The sequence below is a fragment of the Poromitra crassiceps genome (genome assembly GCF_964638095.1).
Source record: "Poromitra crassiceps genome assembly, chromosome: 8".
Classification (NCBI taxonomy): domain Eukaryota; kingdom Metazoa; phylum Chordata; class Actinopteri; order Beryciformes; family Melamphaidae; genus Poromitra; species Poromitra crassiceps.
Genome location: NC_139629.1, coordinates 16,460,983 through 16,477,798, shown reverse-complemented (window position 1 = coordinate 16,477,798; position 16,816 = coordinate 16,460,983). Strand labels below are relative to the sequence as shown.

At 44.1% G+C, this 16,816-nt stretch overlaps 1 protein-coding gene across 1 annotated transcript; it reads right to left on the bottom strand.

The window, feature by feature from the left end:
* Positions 1–657: 657 nt before the first annotated feature.
* On the bottom strand, positions 658–16,275 carry hsdl2 (hydroxysteroid dehydrogenase like 2). Its single transcript, XM_083641406.1, has 11 exons — positions 16,135–16,275; positions 13,947–14,110; positions 11,772–11,870; positions 11,194–11,308; positions 9,205–9,308; positions 7,930–8,028; positions 5,939–6,133; positions 5,232–5,303; positions 4,695–4,844; positions 3,021–3,149; positions 658–2,109 (listed from the first exon to the last, which is right to left on the bottom strand). Exons 1-11 carry the CDS (start codon positions 16,149–16,151, stop codon positions 1,994–1,996), a joined length of 1,260 nt encoding a protein of 419 aa, XP_083497532.1. The 5' UTR covers positions 16,152–16,275; the 3' UTR covers positions 658–1,993.
* Between the last annotated feature and the right edge of the window lie 541 nt (positions 16,276–16,816).

The window sequence follows — 16,816 nt, the reverse complement described above, 5'->3', positions numbered from 1 at the left end:
GACGCGTTTCTTCAGGAAGTAAAAAACAGATGATCCAGCCAGCCACCTCCAACCCTACTATTGAACATATTCCTGTTGTGACAGAAAGTTGCACATGAGATGTAGCCTATTTCAGTCAGACAGTTAACTCCCAAGAAAATTATATTTCTTTCTTTCTTTAACTCCCAAAATTACATTTATATAATCACAGACACTCTACATGTGCACACAGAATAGACCCTATTCTATTTGTCAATAGACCCTTTTCACGGGGGCCATTTTGTGTCGAAAAGGCGGAATAAATACAGGTGCAAGCAAAACACTAATGAGGGTTTCCAAATTCCAATCAGTGTTTTGCTTGCACCTGTGTTTACCCTGCCATGACATGGATTTAAATCATTAATCAGAGGGAAAAAAAATCCAGCCAGGGATGTGACAAATGAGCTAAACTCCCGAAAAAGTGGAGTATCCCTTTAAAGTCATTTTTCATTTAAACTCTACTTTAATCCACAACCTTACTTCCAGGAACTGTTGAGAGGTAAACATTGGAGTGAATGAGTGAATGGAGATGACGCAACTCTTACTACTGTACCTCAATGGCTCTGACCATAACAAACACAGCCTGAAGTGGGCAGAGTTTAAATCATAACAAACACACCCATCGCCTCATTTATTCACAGCAGTTTATTGAGAATAAAGACAAGAATAACTGTTAAATATGACATCAAACAAGACGGTATGTGCTTAGGAGAGAAGGGGGCAGGGCTCTAGTTTGGCCCACCCCCTTTTCTCTCTTCCTCTATGCCAGTGGTTCCCTAGTCTCTCCCCAGACTAAAATATTATGTTGAATCGCTGCGCTCCACATACTACATAAATTAGTCTGTACCACTTCACAGCCACTGCTGGTTTTTGAAGGCGGGTTGAAATTGAATGAGTGACAGGTCGTAGCACCGATGAGAGCGGTTCGAAAAATGGGCTGCGCCTTCCGTGTCGCAAAGTCGTTGCTGATTGGGGAGGACTGAATCCATCACTGGCCAAGTGAACGGTTCCCTCCCATAACCAGCCGGCTGAGGGAAAGTGTCCAGGACCCAGAGAGATCTGCAGCATGCAGTAACGTAGTGTATCAGCCTAAGAACTCTCATGGGTCTGGCGTTGAGTAGTGGTTCCCTAACCTTGGGGTCGCCTGAATTCAAATGGTGTCGCCTGAATTATTATTATTACTGTGTAGTGGCTCGAATATCAGACAACAGAAGCGCTGTGACACACAGCAAACAACACAGAGGAACAAACAAACATGCTCACATTGGCTTGAAAATAAGATTCAGCTCAGCACCGTCCACGGTTCATGGTAAACTCTTCTAGGCTTATAAACACTGGTGGTACCGGAGCTCATCTGTCCTGATGGTCCGGATTTTCATCCAACTGCGGTCAGTCTGATGTGGATATTATTATTTGTGAACAAATGTTGAAATCAATTTATCAATCAATTCAGGTGGGCTCAAAGTTAGCGGACTTCTCCCTGCTCTCTGAGCTCGACAAGGAGGGCTGTGTATCTGTCACTGCGGCACTGCCACCGTGCCATAGGTGAAGTCATCTCATCACTCCTCCTCTGAAGGCCTACAGGCAAAGTTTTCTCAAGGCAACTGTGGCCGAAGGATGATGATCTGTCACTGCTGCTACTTCATAACGTTATAAACAAACGGGAGTTGAATTCACTGAACGCTTGTAACGTTACTCAGCCTGGGTTGAAATTAGGAAAGAATGAGTACCGGTACGTTAGTTTCTTCTTTACATGTTTACAATATGAGCTTTTTCAGGTCCACAGCTCACTGTCTGCGGCTGCCTGCTGCTGTCTCACAAAGCTACTGTACACCTCAACCTACAATTAAGCTTCGACTGCTGATTTGGATGTCGATTAAAATGGCAATGACTGAAGCTTTGAACCATCGATTTTTTATTGGGTCAGCCCTAGTTTTAAAGTGTTTCTGGAGAGTTAAGGTGTTTGGTAGTGATGTCACAGCTTCGCCTTGGTCATCAGACTCATCATCTTCTCCAGTTTGATGGCGAGCGTCATGTCGCCGCTGATCCTCAGCTTCCCCGACATGAAGGCCAGCGTGGGCTTCAGCTGACCTACAGACCATAATATACATAGCTTAGTAACCATGGTAACATGAAGGCCAGCGTGGGCTTCAACTGACCTAAACAGACCATAATATACACAGCATAGTAACCATGGTAACAACTGGCCCTAAACAGACCATAATATACAAAGTTTAGTAACCATGTTATAGAGACACTGCGGAGCGCGTCATCATTCAGAAACCACGCCCAAAACAGGGGGAAACAGAAACCCCCCCCCCTCCAATCCTGGCGTTCTCCTATGTCGCGTGCATGGTTGCGTGTTGCACAAAAAGATTGTATATACGGAAGATGAACACTCCAACTTACTTCCTTGACAGCTAGATCCAGATTTTTCTTCTCGCCAATTCTCAATGGCTTCCTTGTTTTGCTCAGGAGTACAAAAAAACTTAAACTGGCGATTATTTACATTTGTTGTGTGCGCAGCCCACCACACAACAGCTTTTAGCTATGTTTAATTCAAGGAAAATGATGCTGGTCTATGGGAGTGAACGGAGCGATTTCCCCCGTGATGGGCGTGGCCTATTTCATGCAGTGTCTCCATCATCCCATAATAAACATTAGTAAACAGTAACATCTCGATCCCATGGTAACCATGGCAGCAACATCCCATAATAAACATACAGTAAAATCCCATAATAAGCGCTGGTGAGCGCAGGTGACATCACACAGTAGGCTAAACGGTGGTTACCATGGTAACATCCAATAATACACGCTGGTGGCTTCACACAGTAAATGGTGGCAACCATAACAGCCAGGCGAGGCATGGCCACTCCGTGCAGGAGCGGCCGCATGCCGCGACCTGATCGCCAGGGCTTGGCATGCCAAAGGTACAATAAAATCTCTTCATAAACGCTGGTGACATCACACAGTAAGCAGTGGTAACCATGGTAACAGCTCACCAGAGAACATCTTGGTGAAGTCAGCAGAGTCCATGCTCATGACGACATCAGCTTTGACCGGTGGCTGGCCCCGCCCTGCGCTTCCTGATTGGCTCTTCAAGTCCAGGAACCACACACCGCTGTGCTCACCTGACATGTAAATATATATTAATATGTAAGCAGGTGTTACAGTCGTCCCCCTCTCAAGTAAATGTCAAGAATATAAATTGTTCATACGTCTTTCATATTTCATTCTTTTCTCCAAGGCTGTCACTGGGGAAGTGACATGGTTAGCTTAAGGGGGAAGTGACGTCATGCCAAAGTGTTTGAGTCTCCCGGAAGCAGTGGTGCGGGGGTCATGCTCCTGTCACGTGACGTTGTTGAGTAGACGTTGTTCTATTCGGATGTTACTGTGTGTCCCGTTTGCGTCCCCATGAACACTGATAGCGCGTGCAACGGCACGGGACTCTATCAACGCAACCGGCTTCAGCTGACGGAGGGAAGCCAGAGTGTCACCTGGGCCCTTGTTCACCGGAGCCAGGTGAGCTAACCACTCCTCTCTCTCTGATGACAACCGTTCCATTATTTTCTGTTCTTAGTTATGTTATGGGTCATTTAAAGTCAAACCCTAGACTAGACATGGTAAAATACGAGATATAGAGCATATGACTGTAGGGGTGGGGGAAAAAATCGATACACCACAGTATCGCGATATTTTGCCTGACGATATTGTATCGATATTTGGACGCCAAGTATCGATATTGCAAAAAAAAAATATATATATATATATATATATTTTTTTTTGCAGGCCATGCCAGGCCACCGGGCTACTATAAACTTTAGTTCCAAGGCCAGCAGTAAACAAACGGTAGCATATTTTCATTTTGTTTTAACAGTAACAGTTTTGTCATAACAGTAATTTACAAATTCCCTAGTTACTGAATGGGCTGCACAAAATGTTTTGTGTAAGCGAAGTGAAGTTGCAAAAACTACATAAGTACAGTAGTCCACACACACATCCAGTTAAGGTGGACTGTAAGTAGACTGTAACAAACAGTTCAGTTTGTCAGGTGCATGCAACTATGACATGACTTTATGAAAGTTGTTGGTCTGTCTACTTGACAATGTTGCTGCAATAAAATGGTTGAAGTCAGATGTACAGACTGAAAATTGTTCTTATATAAACCAGATGTTGACAAAGTTCATTTGCAGTTGAAAAAGTAAGAAATCGCAATATATCGAAATATCGCAATATTCAATATATCGCAATATCGATATATCGCAATATCGAAAATATCGCAGTATCGCAATACTATCGTATCGTGACTCAAGTATCGTTTCAGTATCGTATCGTGGGCATCTGGTGATTCCCACCCCGTGGACCGGCCTGTGACACAGGGTTGACTGCTTTAATCCCCATATACTCTCATTCTAAACTAGCATGCTAACAGACTCCCATCCTAAACAAGCATGCTAACAGAATCCCTATAGGCTCCCATTCTAAACTAGCACGCTAAGAGAACGGAGATAAAACTCCCATTCTAAGTTAGCATGCTGCTAAAAGAATCCCCATAGACTCGCATTGTAAACTAGCATGCTATCAGAATCCCCATACTCTCCCATTATATTATTATTAAATTAGCATGCTGACAGAATCCCCATAGACTCCTATTCTAAACACGCTAACTAACTCACCTGACAGGTCAAACTGGTAGATGCCCTGCGTTGTCTTAATGACATCAGCGTTGATGACGCCTCGGATGACGTCAAACGTGCTTTCAATTGGTCCGTTGGAAGTGGGCGGGGCCGAGGAGGACGGCGGCGGATTGAAGGCATAGGTCGCCCCTGGCCAACGAGGGAGGAGGACAAGGAGACAAGGGAGGATGACACAAGGAGACCAGGGAGGAGGACACAAGGGAGGAGGACGCAAGGAGACAAGGGAGGAGGACACAAGGAGACAAGTCAGTTCAGTGTTCTCAGTCTTTCTCCTCTCTGGGTCTCTCTCCCCCCACCTCTCTCTCTCCTCTCTCCATTCAATTAGCTTTGTTAGCATGGCATGTGTATAGTATAATATACAGCAATATTATTGCTAAAGCATTTACATTGGAAAAGCACAAAAAACAATCACAAAATGGTACTTCAACAAGGAACAATAATAGTAATTGATACAGTAAGAATGTCTGTCTCTCATCTCTCCTTCTCAGCAGTAGTGTCAGCGGTCGTCACAGTTACCATGTTGCTCCATATGCTTGACCAATCCCTCGGGGGCCATGTCCAGGAAGAAGTCCGGCAGCAGCGGGTGACCTGCCGAGAGAATGTAAGTCTATGGGAATGCTTTATAGGCAGGTGTTAGACCCTAACACCTGGTACCAACAATGTACCCTCTAACAGCTAGAGGGTACATTGTCCCATGCTTTTAAAAGCGAGAATTTATTACTTGATAAATAAAAAGCGGAACAGTCGACTCACTACGGATTAAAATGTACTTTTAATTGTCTGTGTTCTGTGTGTCCTGTGTATTTCGGATCACACACAGAAACGTTCCTCCATCTGCACGTGAAACCTAATTGCCGTGTATAAATGCGGAATCAAAGGCCAGAACGACAGTTTGCCGTTTTATGGAGGGGCTGTTCTCATCTAAACGTGGCCTGTGTCTCCATGTATGGGGGCAGCTGTAGCTCTGGAGGTCGTCCACTAATCGTTTTGGATAAAACAGGTCGGTGGTTTGATCCCCACCTCCTCCAGTCTGCATGTCGAAGGGCAAGATACTGAAGCCCAAATTGCTCCCGATGGCTGTGCCAGCACTCTGCATGGTAGCTGGCCGCCATCGGTGTATGACTGTGTGAATGGGTGAATACCTACTCATTGTAAAGCGCTTTGGATGAATTCCATTACCATTAAACACAACATTAGCATTAGCACCGTTAGCATCCTGTCACCTGGTTTGACAGCGTAGGTGTCAAAGTCCTGGATGCCCTGCTTCCGCAGCACGTCCTCATCCACCAGGAAGTGACCGGTGAAGTCGATTGGCTCTGACAGCACGGCGTAGGCGGCGTCCGCCATGATGTCAGCCTTCCTACACTGACTGCTCACTTCGGCCCCACCCAGCATGTCCATGGCTGCTGTCTGGATCGCTATGGCAACAGCAGAGAACATGCTACTGTCAGGATGCTTAGATGTTTAGAATGCGAGTCTGTGGGGATTAGATAAATTAGCTTAACTTTATTAATCCCCAAAGGGGAAATTGGCTTGGTCATGTCTCAGGAAAAATTGATGCCACAATAGACATTAAAAATGCATAAAAGGACACATAACACAGGTCATAAAAAAACACTTCACATAGTACATAAAACACAGAATACATTTCCAAGGAAACAAAATATTGCACGGGCACCAGCAAGAGCTGGAGAAAAGTCAATGTAAAACCAAGTAGAATTAAATTAAATTAAAAATAGCACATAGGCTATACAAGGCAAACATAGGCAGAGGCATGTAGAGCCTACTCTAATAATAGGAGGAACATTTCAGTAAAAATAAAATAAGAAGTAGAAAAAGATCAATGTAGGCTATAAAAAAAACCTATGGTGAACTTCACAACACAATCAGCTGTTAGTGGAAAGATTTACAGCTGAAGGGACAAAGGACCTTCTGAAACGCTCTGTGGAGCATCTTGGAATTAATAACCGGCCACTGAACTTACTCCTCAGGCTGTTCATGACACCATACAGTCTCTGCAGTCAGGAGTGTACAGAGTAAACCAGAAAGAAGAGAAGACTGCTCCCTGGGGAGCCCCCGTTTCAGTAAGAATAGTTTCAGACACAATATTGTTTATCCTAATGTGAGAGATTATGGATCCTAGGAACTTGTAGGATTCCACCATAGACACAGTGAGTGCTGTTGGATATGGTGAGGGGAGGCAGTGTTGGGGGGCTCCTCCTGAAGTCCACTATGCTCTCTACAGTTTTCAGTTTGTTTGCGCCAGGTTGTTCTGACCGCACCAGAGGGCCGGCTGTTCAACCTCCCGTCTGTATGCAGACTCGTCACCGTCCTTGATGAGGCCGCTGACCGTTGTGTCGTCTACAAACTTCAGGAGTTTGACAGATGGGTCCCCGGAGGGAGGTGCAGTCATTCGTGTAGAGGAGAAAGAACCAGGGTGAGAGCACACACCCCTGGGGAAGGCCAGTGCTGATTATTCAGATGCTGGATGTGATTTTTCCCAGCCTCACCTGCTGTGTCCTGTCTGTCAGGAAGTTTATGATCTATTTACAGATGGAGGCTGGCACACCGAGCTGGCTGAGTCTGAAGCGGAGGATTTCTGGGATGATGGTGTTAAACGTGAACTGAAGTCTATAAACAGGAATCAGGATCCTTGCATATGTCCCCAGGAGGTCAAGATGTTGCAGTATATGATGCAGTCTTGTGTTACTGCATCATGTACTGACCTGGTTACCAGGTAGGCAAACTGCAGGTGTCCTGTCGCGTCCTTCAGGTGGGCCAACAACACCAGTCTCTCGAAGAATTTCATGACCACATACTTTAGGGTAACGGACCTGTAGTCATTAAGTCCTGTGATGGAGGCCTTCTTTGGAACTGGGATTATAGTGGAGCGTTTGAAGCAGGAGGGGACTTCAGACAGCTCCAGTGATCTGTTGAAGATCTCTTAGCATGCTAGTTTCTGTTAGCATGCTAGTTCAGATTAGAATGAGTCTATGAGGATTCTGTTAGCATGCTAGTTTAGAATGAGAGTCTATGAGGATTCTGTTAGCATGCTAGTTTAGAATGAGAGTCTATGAGGATTCTGTTAGCATGCTAGTTTAGATTGAGAGTCTGTGAGGATTCTGTTAGCAGGCTAGCTGAAAACAGTTTCCACTCATACTATGCTATTGTTTTAATGTGATTCTGTTAGCTTGCTAGCTTAAAGCACACCCACCTGTCAGGGGCCAGAGTGCGTTGACGGCGATCCGACCTCTGAACTCCTCGGCCATGCCCAGCACGCACATGGACATGCCGTATTTTGCCATGGTGTATGCTGGGAAAGGAGGGGAAATGGTGGTTAGCAGCATAGCAGCATTGAGTGGAAAATACAAGATAACACGTAGTAGTACTGTACACCAAAACAACATGGAACACAAAGAATGTGTGTGTGTGGGGGGGGATATATCGAGCGAACCAAAATTTGAAAGCAAACATAAATGTATTATTATTATTATTATTATTATTAATTTATTTTGTATAGCGCTTTTCAATGACAAAGACGCTGACAATATGAGTACACAGAAAACAAGATAAAAACGAGCAAGAAGCAACAGGTAACGGTGTGGTCGCCTCTAATTCAGTATCTTGCACTTGCAAAATAAAATTGGCATTTTTCTCTCAATATCAACAAAATGACCTTTTGACAATAGAATAGGGTGGGGTTAGGGGAGAGTCAGGAATAGAACTGAGAAACTAAGTTAATGGAGACCTTTTTCTTTTCTTTTCTCTTTATTTTCTTTCTTTTTCTTTAATGTTTTGTATCTGTATGTATGTGTACATGTTCAAAGTTAAAAAAAGAGAGCATTTCATTGTCGAACCTATATCTGTACAAGTGGAATAGAATATACTGTATGTACATATAGTATATAATGTATATTGTCATGCTCAAATAAAACATATTTGAAACAAGAAGCAACAGGTACAAATAACAATAACACATCAGTCAGGGATATATGGAAACAGAGAGGAGGGAGGGAGTGTGTGGGAGGGACAGGGGCCAGACAGAATAGAGGGAAGGGCAAAGTGGGTGTGGCAGGGTTGGAGGAGGTGGTTAAGGGTAAGGGAGGTTGTATGCTAGGGAAAAGAGGTAGGTTTTGAGTTGGGATTTGAAAGTGGAGAGTGAGGCTGAGTCTCTGACAGGCTGGGGGAGGGAGTTCCAGAGTCGGGGAGCTGCTCTCGAGAATGCTCGATCTCCAAAGATTTTGAGTTTGGATGGTGGAACAGTGGATGAGGATCGGAGGGTTCGGTTAGGGCGATGGGGGAGAAGGTCAGTCAGATAAGGGGGGGTCAGGCTATGGATGGCTTTGAAGCACTGACATCTTAGCTTAGCACGGCTCACTGATGCGCTTATTCTAGATCTCTACCTAAGAAATTAAACCAATATTAACAATAATCGAAAGAGAGCTAACTGATTGCCATACATTATCGTTAGGGCGGTCGCCATGGTTACCTGTGTGGTTCTTGAACCAGACTGGGTTGAGGTTAAGGGGGGGGCTCAGGTTGAGGATGTGCGGCCGCCGGCTCTTCAGCAGGTGAGGGATGACCAGCTTCGACCTATCAGGACAGAGGAGGCTCGTTAGCTTCAAACTATCAGGACCCCAGGAACTATCGTGGACCCCAGGAAGAGTATTCTCTACCTTTCAATTTCAATTTGTGCTAAGCTAACCGCTATCACCCTAAATCTCACGTGAACAGCATCTACTCATAAATGGTGAGTCGTATTGACTCCTGATCACTTGTGGATGCCTCTCGCATTGGTCCCGAGTGATTTTCTGAGGCAGTGGCTGTACTAGGCAGTGGCTGCACTGTGAATACCTGTCGAGGCTGCGTGCAGCTTTAATTAGGTATTCACAGCTATTGTTTCTGTCCAGATTCTTATTATTAGTGGCCGGGCCAGCGAAGCGGCAGGGCCACTTTTTGTATTTGCCAATATTCTTCTTCTTCTTCTCCCGGGAAGTCAGACTTCCCATGCATGGAAATATAGAAACTTTGCACAAAGGTCCAGTCTCATGCCAAACTTCGTTGACGCGAATTTACCGCCAATAGTCTTGATGGTGGCGCTACAGCGACCATCTAAAGTTTCAAACTTTGAAAATTCATAAAAGGTCAGGCTTACGTGCTACGGCTTTGCAACTTTCACCGAAATGTGGGCCCAAGTGAGGAGAGGCTTTTGTACACTGCAAGCTATGGCCAATTATGAAGTCCAAAGACTGCAAAACTGCAAAAACTGTAAAACTAATTAAACTACTCCTCCCACATCTGCTATGACTACACCTTTATATCCTGGTACTGCGGTATAACTAAAAGATCAAAAGACAAGCTCCAAAAAGCCCAGAACAAACTAATGAGGGTCATCCTTAACCTCAGTCCAAGAACACACATTAGCCCAATCCATTTTAAAGAGTTAAACTGGTTCCCCGTTGAAGGTAGAGTTCAACAGTTAAAACTTATCATGGTCTATAAAATATTGCATGACCTTTGTCCAAATTATTTTAGTTTTCTTTCAGTTCTTTCAGTTTGTTCGGGAGACTCATAGCCTGAACACGAGGGCTAGCACAGCTAACTTGAAACTACCCAATCTGAAAAGCAAAGTTGGGAGAAATACATTCTCTATACCGGGGGAGTGGAACAAGATCCCTAATGATATTAAGCCTGCAAATTCTCTGAATGGTTTTAAAAACCTCCTGAAAACATTCTTGCTGAGTAAACTAGAGTAATGGTTGAAATGGTTATCAAACTTTTTTTGTGGTTTTGTTCTTTTTATTATTGTTGATTGATTGTTGTTATGTGTTTTTGTCTGTCCTGTTTTTATAAGACCAGGGACCATGTTGGAAATACGTTTTCACACTTTTACATGTCTATCCCTTTGATTCTGTTCTGCTATGTCCATAAAATCAATCACTCAATTGGACCATGTACCAGAACCACTGCCACTTTTTTGTGATGTCATTGCAGTTAGGAAAAGGCTTGAACATCTGAAGTCGCCGCTTGCGGCTATATTCTTTTATTGTTTTTATCTATCAACCTAACTTTTAACATGTCTTTTGCCTGTGTTCTTTACTCCCGTCTCTGCTGCAGTTGCTGTTTTAGACACATGAATTTCCGCCACGAGGTTTAAATAAAGGTTTCAATTGAATAATATGTTAAAGAGGACATGAAGCATTTGATCATATGAGTCCAGTTCATTTGCATTTCACCTCAGGCAAGATAGGACACTGCTTTCAAGTCTGAAATTTACCTAGATTTGCGTGGGAGTTGGCGAAAAGCTGAAATGTTGTTCATCTTTCTAACAAATCTAGGTAAATTTCAGATTTGAAAGCAGTGTCGTGTCTCGTCTGTGGTGAAATGCAAATGAACTAGAGTCATTATGATCAAATGTTTCATGTCCTTTTTAATGATATGTTAATGACATGTTAACCATATGTTAATGAGTATTTACGTCAGGTAGGTTCCTCGCAGGTTGATCCCCAGCATCAGGTCCACTTTCTTCATGGGCGTGTCCAGAGTCCCGGTCAGCTGGATGGCACTGGCATTGTTGATCAAGATGTCAATACCTGTCAATCAAATGGTGATGTCATCATGGGGAAGAGTAAACAAAAATAAAGGAGGGACAGTCCATTTTCCTATGTTTTCCTCACAACACAACAGACCTCACACTCCACTCTCATGTTTAATTTTTTGGGTAATTTTTGTGGCGTTATAATTTGCAGATATTTGTTGGTTATTTGTTGATCAATTTAGAATAACATTTTGTTTTTGAATAAACTGATGGAAATAAAATCGGCAATTTTTTTTGTCAGATTAATCGAAGAAATAATCGACAGATTAATCTATTATCGAAATAATCGTTAGTTGTTACAGCCCTAGTCTCGGCACCCCAACTCTAAATGACTTCCCGTGTCCCTGTCATTATTTCCTGTTTTTCTGCCATTTCCTGGGCATTTCAACCACTCAGGCAGAAGCGTGTCTAGTCTCAGCTACTTCCTGTGTACTACTCAGAATTTACTTCCTGTTCACCTCCAAAGGTTTGGATGGTCTTGTTGACGGCGTCGCTGATCTGTTGCTCATCTCTGATGTCCACGACACAGGCGAGCGCACGGCCGCCCGCAGCCTCAACTGTCAGGGAAACAACACAACAGAGTTAGCATGAGAGCATGTTCAGATCAGAATCAGAAAGACTTTAATGATCCCCGGGGGGAAATTAGGACAAGTTACAGTAGCTCGCTCACAGAACACACATAGCATAAAATAAACAGTAGTAAATGCAATATTAAGCAAAATAAGCAGAAGAACACAACATAGCATAGAATAACAGTAGTAAATACGATAGAAAAAAATAAGTAGAATGTCTAAGTAAGCAAAATACAAAATACGTAGAGTAAGTATACATTCCGTGTCAATTATCATTATTGCACCCTGGACTTATATTAAGTCGGCTTGCCCTATACGTTACACGTGGCTCAGCCAGGCACAGTTAACCTATCGGCTGGCTCAGTCTCAGGGAGACTGAGTGTCTCCGAGGTGCTCTTTTAAGAGAGGCATTAAATAGACCAATGGCCACAGGCAGGAATGATTTCCTGTGCCTCTCCATATTGCATCTAGGTGGAATCAGTCTCTCACTGAACGTACTCCTGTGTTTGACTAGCACGCCGTGGAGTGGGTGCGAGTGATTGTTCATGATGGAGCGTAGCCTGGACAACGTTCTCTTCTCTGACACCGCAGTCAGAGAGCCCAGATCCAGCCCCAAGCTGTTAGCTGTTAGTTAGCATGGAGAGCACATTAGCTAAGTGTTAGCATGTGAAGCATGTGGGTGCGAGTGATTGTTCATGATGGAGCGTAGCCTGGACAACGTTCTCTTCTCTGACACCGCAGTCAGAGAGCCCAGATCCAGCCCCAAGCTGTTAGCTGTTAGTTAGCATGGAGAGCACATTAGCTAAGTGTTAGCATGTGAAGCATGTTAGCTCAGTGTTAGCATGGATAGCACATTAGCTCCTTGTTAACATGGAGAGCACATTAGCTCAGTGTTAACATGGAGAGCATGTTAGCTGTGAGTTAGCATGGAGAGCATGTTAGCTCTGAGTTAGCATGGAGAGCACATTAGCTCAGTGTCCAAATCCCTTCTTGATTCAAACAATTGATCATTTATCTTTCATAACCGATTCCTTTGTGACACCCGAGAGTCTATAAGTAATATGTTTATTTTGTATAAAGATAAATGGGCTGTGGACTTATGGCATAAACCAAAACTAAGAACCTATCATCTCATAAAGGACAGTTACTGTGTTGAACCCTATGTGAAATTTGATTTTGAACAGAGGAAAAATAGCTCTGTGTGCTCAGCTACGATTGGGAACCCTTCCCTTAGCACTAGAAACTGGTAGATTTAATGCTATGCCTGAAGAAGAAAGACTGTTTACTTTGTGAGCTACACAGAATTGAAAATGAGGATCATTTATTGTTTTACTGCACTGCTTATGATGACGTGAGGGATGTACTCTTTACTCAATTGTCCTCTATGTTGAATTCTTTGAGTTGGATGACTATGAGAAACTTGAGCTATGTTTCAGGAAGGCAATCTTGCTCATTGCTAATTGTATCTGTCAAGCATACAGAACCTTCTATTTAGAAACTGGTGTATAATACATCAGTTTACATCAGTAAAAAGCAATACAGAATTGAGTAAGCTACTGTAATATAGTGCAAAACCTCTCTTTGAATGGTTTTTGAACTTGTGTGTTGGTTTGTTTCTCTTTTTATTCTTGATTGTTCTATATTGATGTTTGTTGTTTCAGGACCACAATGGAAATACGTTTCCCCCCTGCCCTGATTCCTCCCTGCTGCCCCGGTCGCTTCTCCACCCCCTCTGCCGATCTGGGAAGAGCCGTAGACTAGCACCATGCTTCCTCCGACACATGCGTAGGTGCCAACCGCTTCTTTTCATGTGACAGCGGGGAGCCAATCGCCCTGTATGGATGCCCAACCAGGCCGGAGGTTGTTGGTGTATTGTATTTTTGTCGAATTTGTCGAACAAATTCAATCAATCAATCAATCATTAGACACTATTTCTGATGGTAAAATGAGCGTAAAAAGCAAAACACAGAATTCTGCTGAATTTGGGGGAAAATAAAATGCAATTTGGAACAGATTTCATATGGCTCTACATTAAATCAGTGTTAGCATGGAGGTACTCACTCTCCTTGGCTGCGGTGTAGATGGTCCCGGGCAGTTTGGGGTGTGGCTCAGCTGTCTTGGCAGCGACCACGATATTGGCTCCGTCCGCCGCCGCCTTCAGAGCGATGGCCTTCCCGATGCCACGGCTCGCGCCGGTGATGAACAGCGTGCAGCCCGCTAGCTTCCTGTAACTCACACACACAGATTTTGTTCAGCTAGGTCACCAGCACCGCAAAGGGACGCTAGATAGCGATGCCTTCCAACACCTGCTCCTTGGTGGCTCAAACTGACAAAATCATACTGCTGCGTGAAACAACCGTTTAAAAGCAGTCTTTCCACAGCCTGTGCTGAATTTACAGCAGGGTCAGGGTGTGTTTGATCTCACTATCATGGTGCACCGCTTGCACGCGGCGAGTAAACAAAAAAAGCTTCTCCTCTCCTAGCCCCATAACGTGACGCCGCTTTATACTGTACTTACTGTACAGTAAAGCGGCGCCACCCAGCGTTAGAATCCTCAATAGGTGGGCTAAGCTGTTAAAAAATATACAAAAAAAATTGCGCTGAATTTACAGCAGGGTGTGTTTGATCTTACTAACATGGTGCACCGCTTGCACGCGGCAAGCAAACAACACATGCAGTCACATGGATATGGCAGCTGTTTGTGATCAACGCAAATCCAGCGCACCTGGGAAGTAAAACATGTAATGAAATACTCAAACTCCCAAGGTTCCTGTCAGCACTTCTCCTGTCCTCAATACGGCACAGGCTGTGCAAAGACTGCTTCTAAACGGTTGTTTCACGCAGCAGTATCATTTTAACAGCGCCGGTGTTCCGGCTAAATTACTGACTTCACTAGGCGGACGATCATATCTTCGAATCTGCAATTGGAGGTCGGATACGGGTAGGAGAGGTTTTTTAACAGCCTAGCCCACCTATTGAGGATTCTAACGCTGTGTGGCACCGCTTTACTGTACAGTAAGTAGTACAGTACAGTATAAAGCGGCGTCACGTTATGGGGCTACTCCTCTCCTAAATATACGGCACAGGCTATGGAAAGACTGCTTTTAAACGGTTTTTTCATGCAGCAATATCATTTTAAAAGCACCGGCTAAATTACTGGCTTCCGTAGGAGGACTATCATATCTTCGGATCTGCAATCGGACATCGGAGACGGGTAGGAGAGCGTTTTGAACAGCCTTTCCCCCTTATTGCCTATTGGAACGCTATGTGACCCTGACTACTGCTGCACAAGTATATTAATATACGGAATACAGTAGTAGGGTCACTTCTGGGGCTACTCAAATCCATGATTCCATTAAACAAAATGAATTGAGTCACATACATGTGATTGATTGTGCGTACTACTACATGTGACCCATGCCATCAAAATGTCATTACAGCCAGGTACCCAAAGTTGGCAACCTTGCCATAGTAGTCTAAAGCTCGTGATGTTAACTGGGTTAAAGTTGACGCCACTATAAAGCTAGCCACAAGAAACACACTTCCGGTTACGACTTACAAAATACAAGCCCTTAATTTACATAATATAACAATGTGAACAGCAACAAATTATGTGCTTTTATTTTGAAAGCAATCGGTCTGATTCTAGGAAGCTATCCCAACCGTGTTTCTTTCTGACTATTTCCTAAACACATGATCTATATATATATCCCGCCAAATGTCACCGACATAAAACTATTAAACTTAATAACAATTAAACGAAGCTCACGAGTCGTGTTATCCCGGTTTAGCTACAGCAGCTAAACTAAGCAAGCAGTTAGCCCCAAGTTAACCAAACTCCATGCAAAAAAATGACACTTTTCTGGTTCTACGCTTCTCGGGACATTCCGCGATCAATCGGAACCAATCGGATTCGTTCCCATATAACATCAACAATCCACACAAGATAACCTTGCTGAGCTGGCTAACCTTACCGCAGCTAAAAAGGCGAATAGGTCTAACTTGCTTCCACGCAAACTCCATTCAGTTTTCGGGGTTCATGCTTTCTGCTTCTTTCAAACAGACAAAGGTTGGGGAGTCGAACCTGGCTGTGACTCTTCCTAAACCAGTCTGAGCCGCTCTTCGGCTCGGCTCACCACCTATCCTCCGCTTGTCAACAACACACACTTCAATCAAATACACATTTCTGTAACGTTACTGTCATGCATGCAGGTAGAGACAACAGACTTCAGTCACGACCACGACTCACCCCGTGTTCTGCAACATGTCTCCGGCTCTATTGTCGGTTCAGTTCTCGGTGGAAAACTCAGATTGACCTGAGATTACGTTTACGTCGCAGAACAGTGTAAAACAAATACATATATCAAATACAAACGTCCGTGTTGGAGAATGCTGACCCTGCCTCCTCCTACTCATGCACTTTAACCCAGTTCCAGAGGGCGTCTCGACGACTTCCGGTTGTTTGCACCGTCTTCTTCTTCTTCTTCTTCGTCTCCTTCTTTTCAGTTTTATGGCACTTGGCAAACAGTTTATAGTGCATTACCGCCACCCACTGAATTCGAGTAGCTTTCACAATGCAGTTATTTACAGTGGGGGAAAAAGTAACAGTTTCCACCCAAAGTGCTCCAATTCATAACTACTGGTGCAGTGCCCGTTCCCCCCCATTCACCACCCCGGCGCGTACCCCCCTCCCACTGCACTCAGTCAGGTCCCCCCAAGCACACTCCCCAAGTTTGAAGTCGATCCGACAAACGGTTCTCAAGATACGCAAAGGACATACAGAAGTCGATCGGATGGACAGTCCTGGAGATATGTGAAAGCTGTGATCTTATTGGTTGAATTGCACAAAGTTTACCAGAGGAGGGCGCACTAGTGCAGCGACCAGGACTTCGAAACCTTTGGAGGTGGCAGTGTTGTGTGCGGACACTGTA

What these genes read in the sequence shown, in the direction of transcription:
- hsdl2 (XM_083641406.1), bottom strand. An exon ending in CTGCGAGGAACCTACCTGAC is followed by an intron (nt 9,309 to 11,193) that starts GTAAATACTCAT and finishes CTGTCCTGATAG; the next exon opens with GTCGAAGCTGGTCATCCCTC. An exon ending in CTTCACCAAGATGTTCTCTG is followed by an intron (nt 2,110 to 3,020) that starts GTGAGCTGTTAC and finishes TATGGTCTGTAG; the next exon opens with GTCAGCTGAAGCCCACGCTG.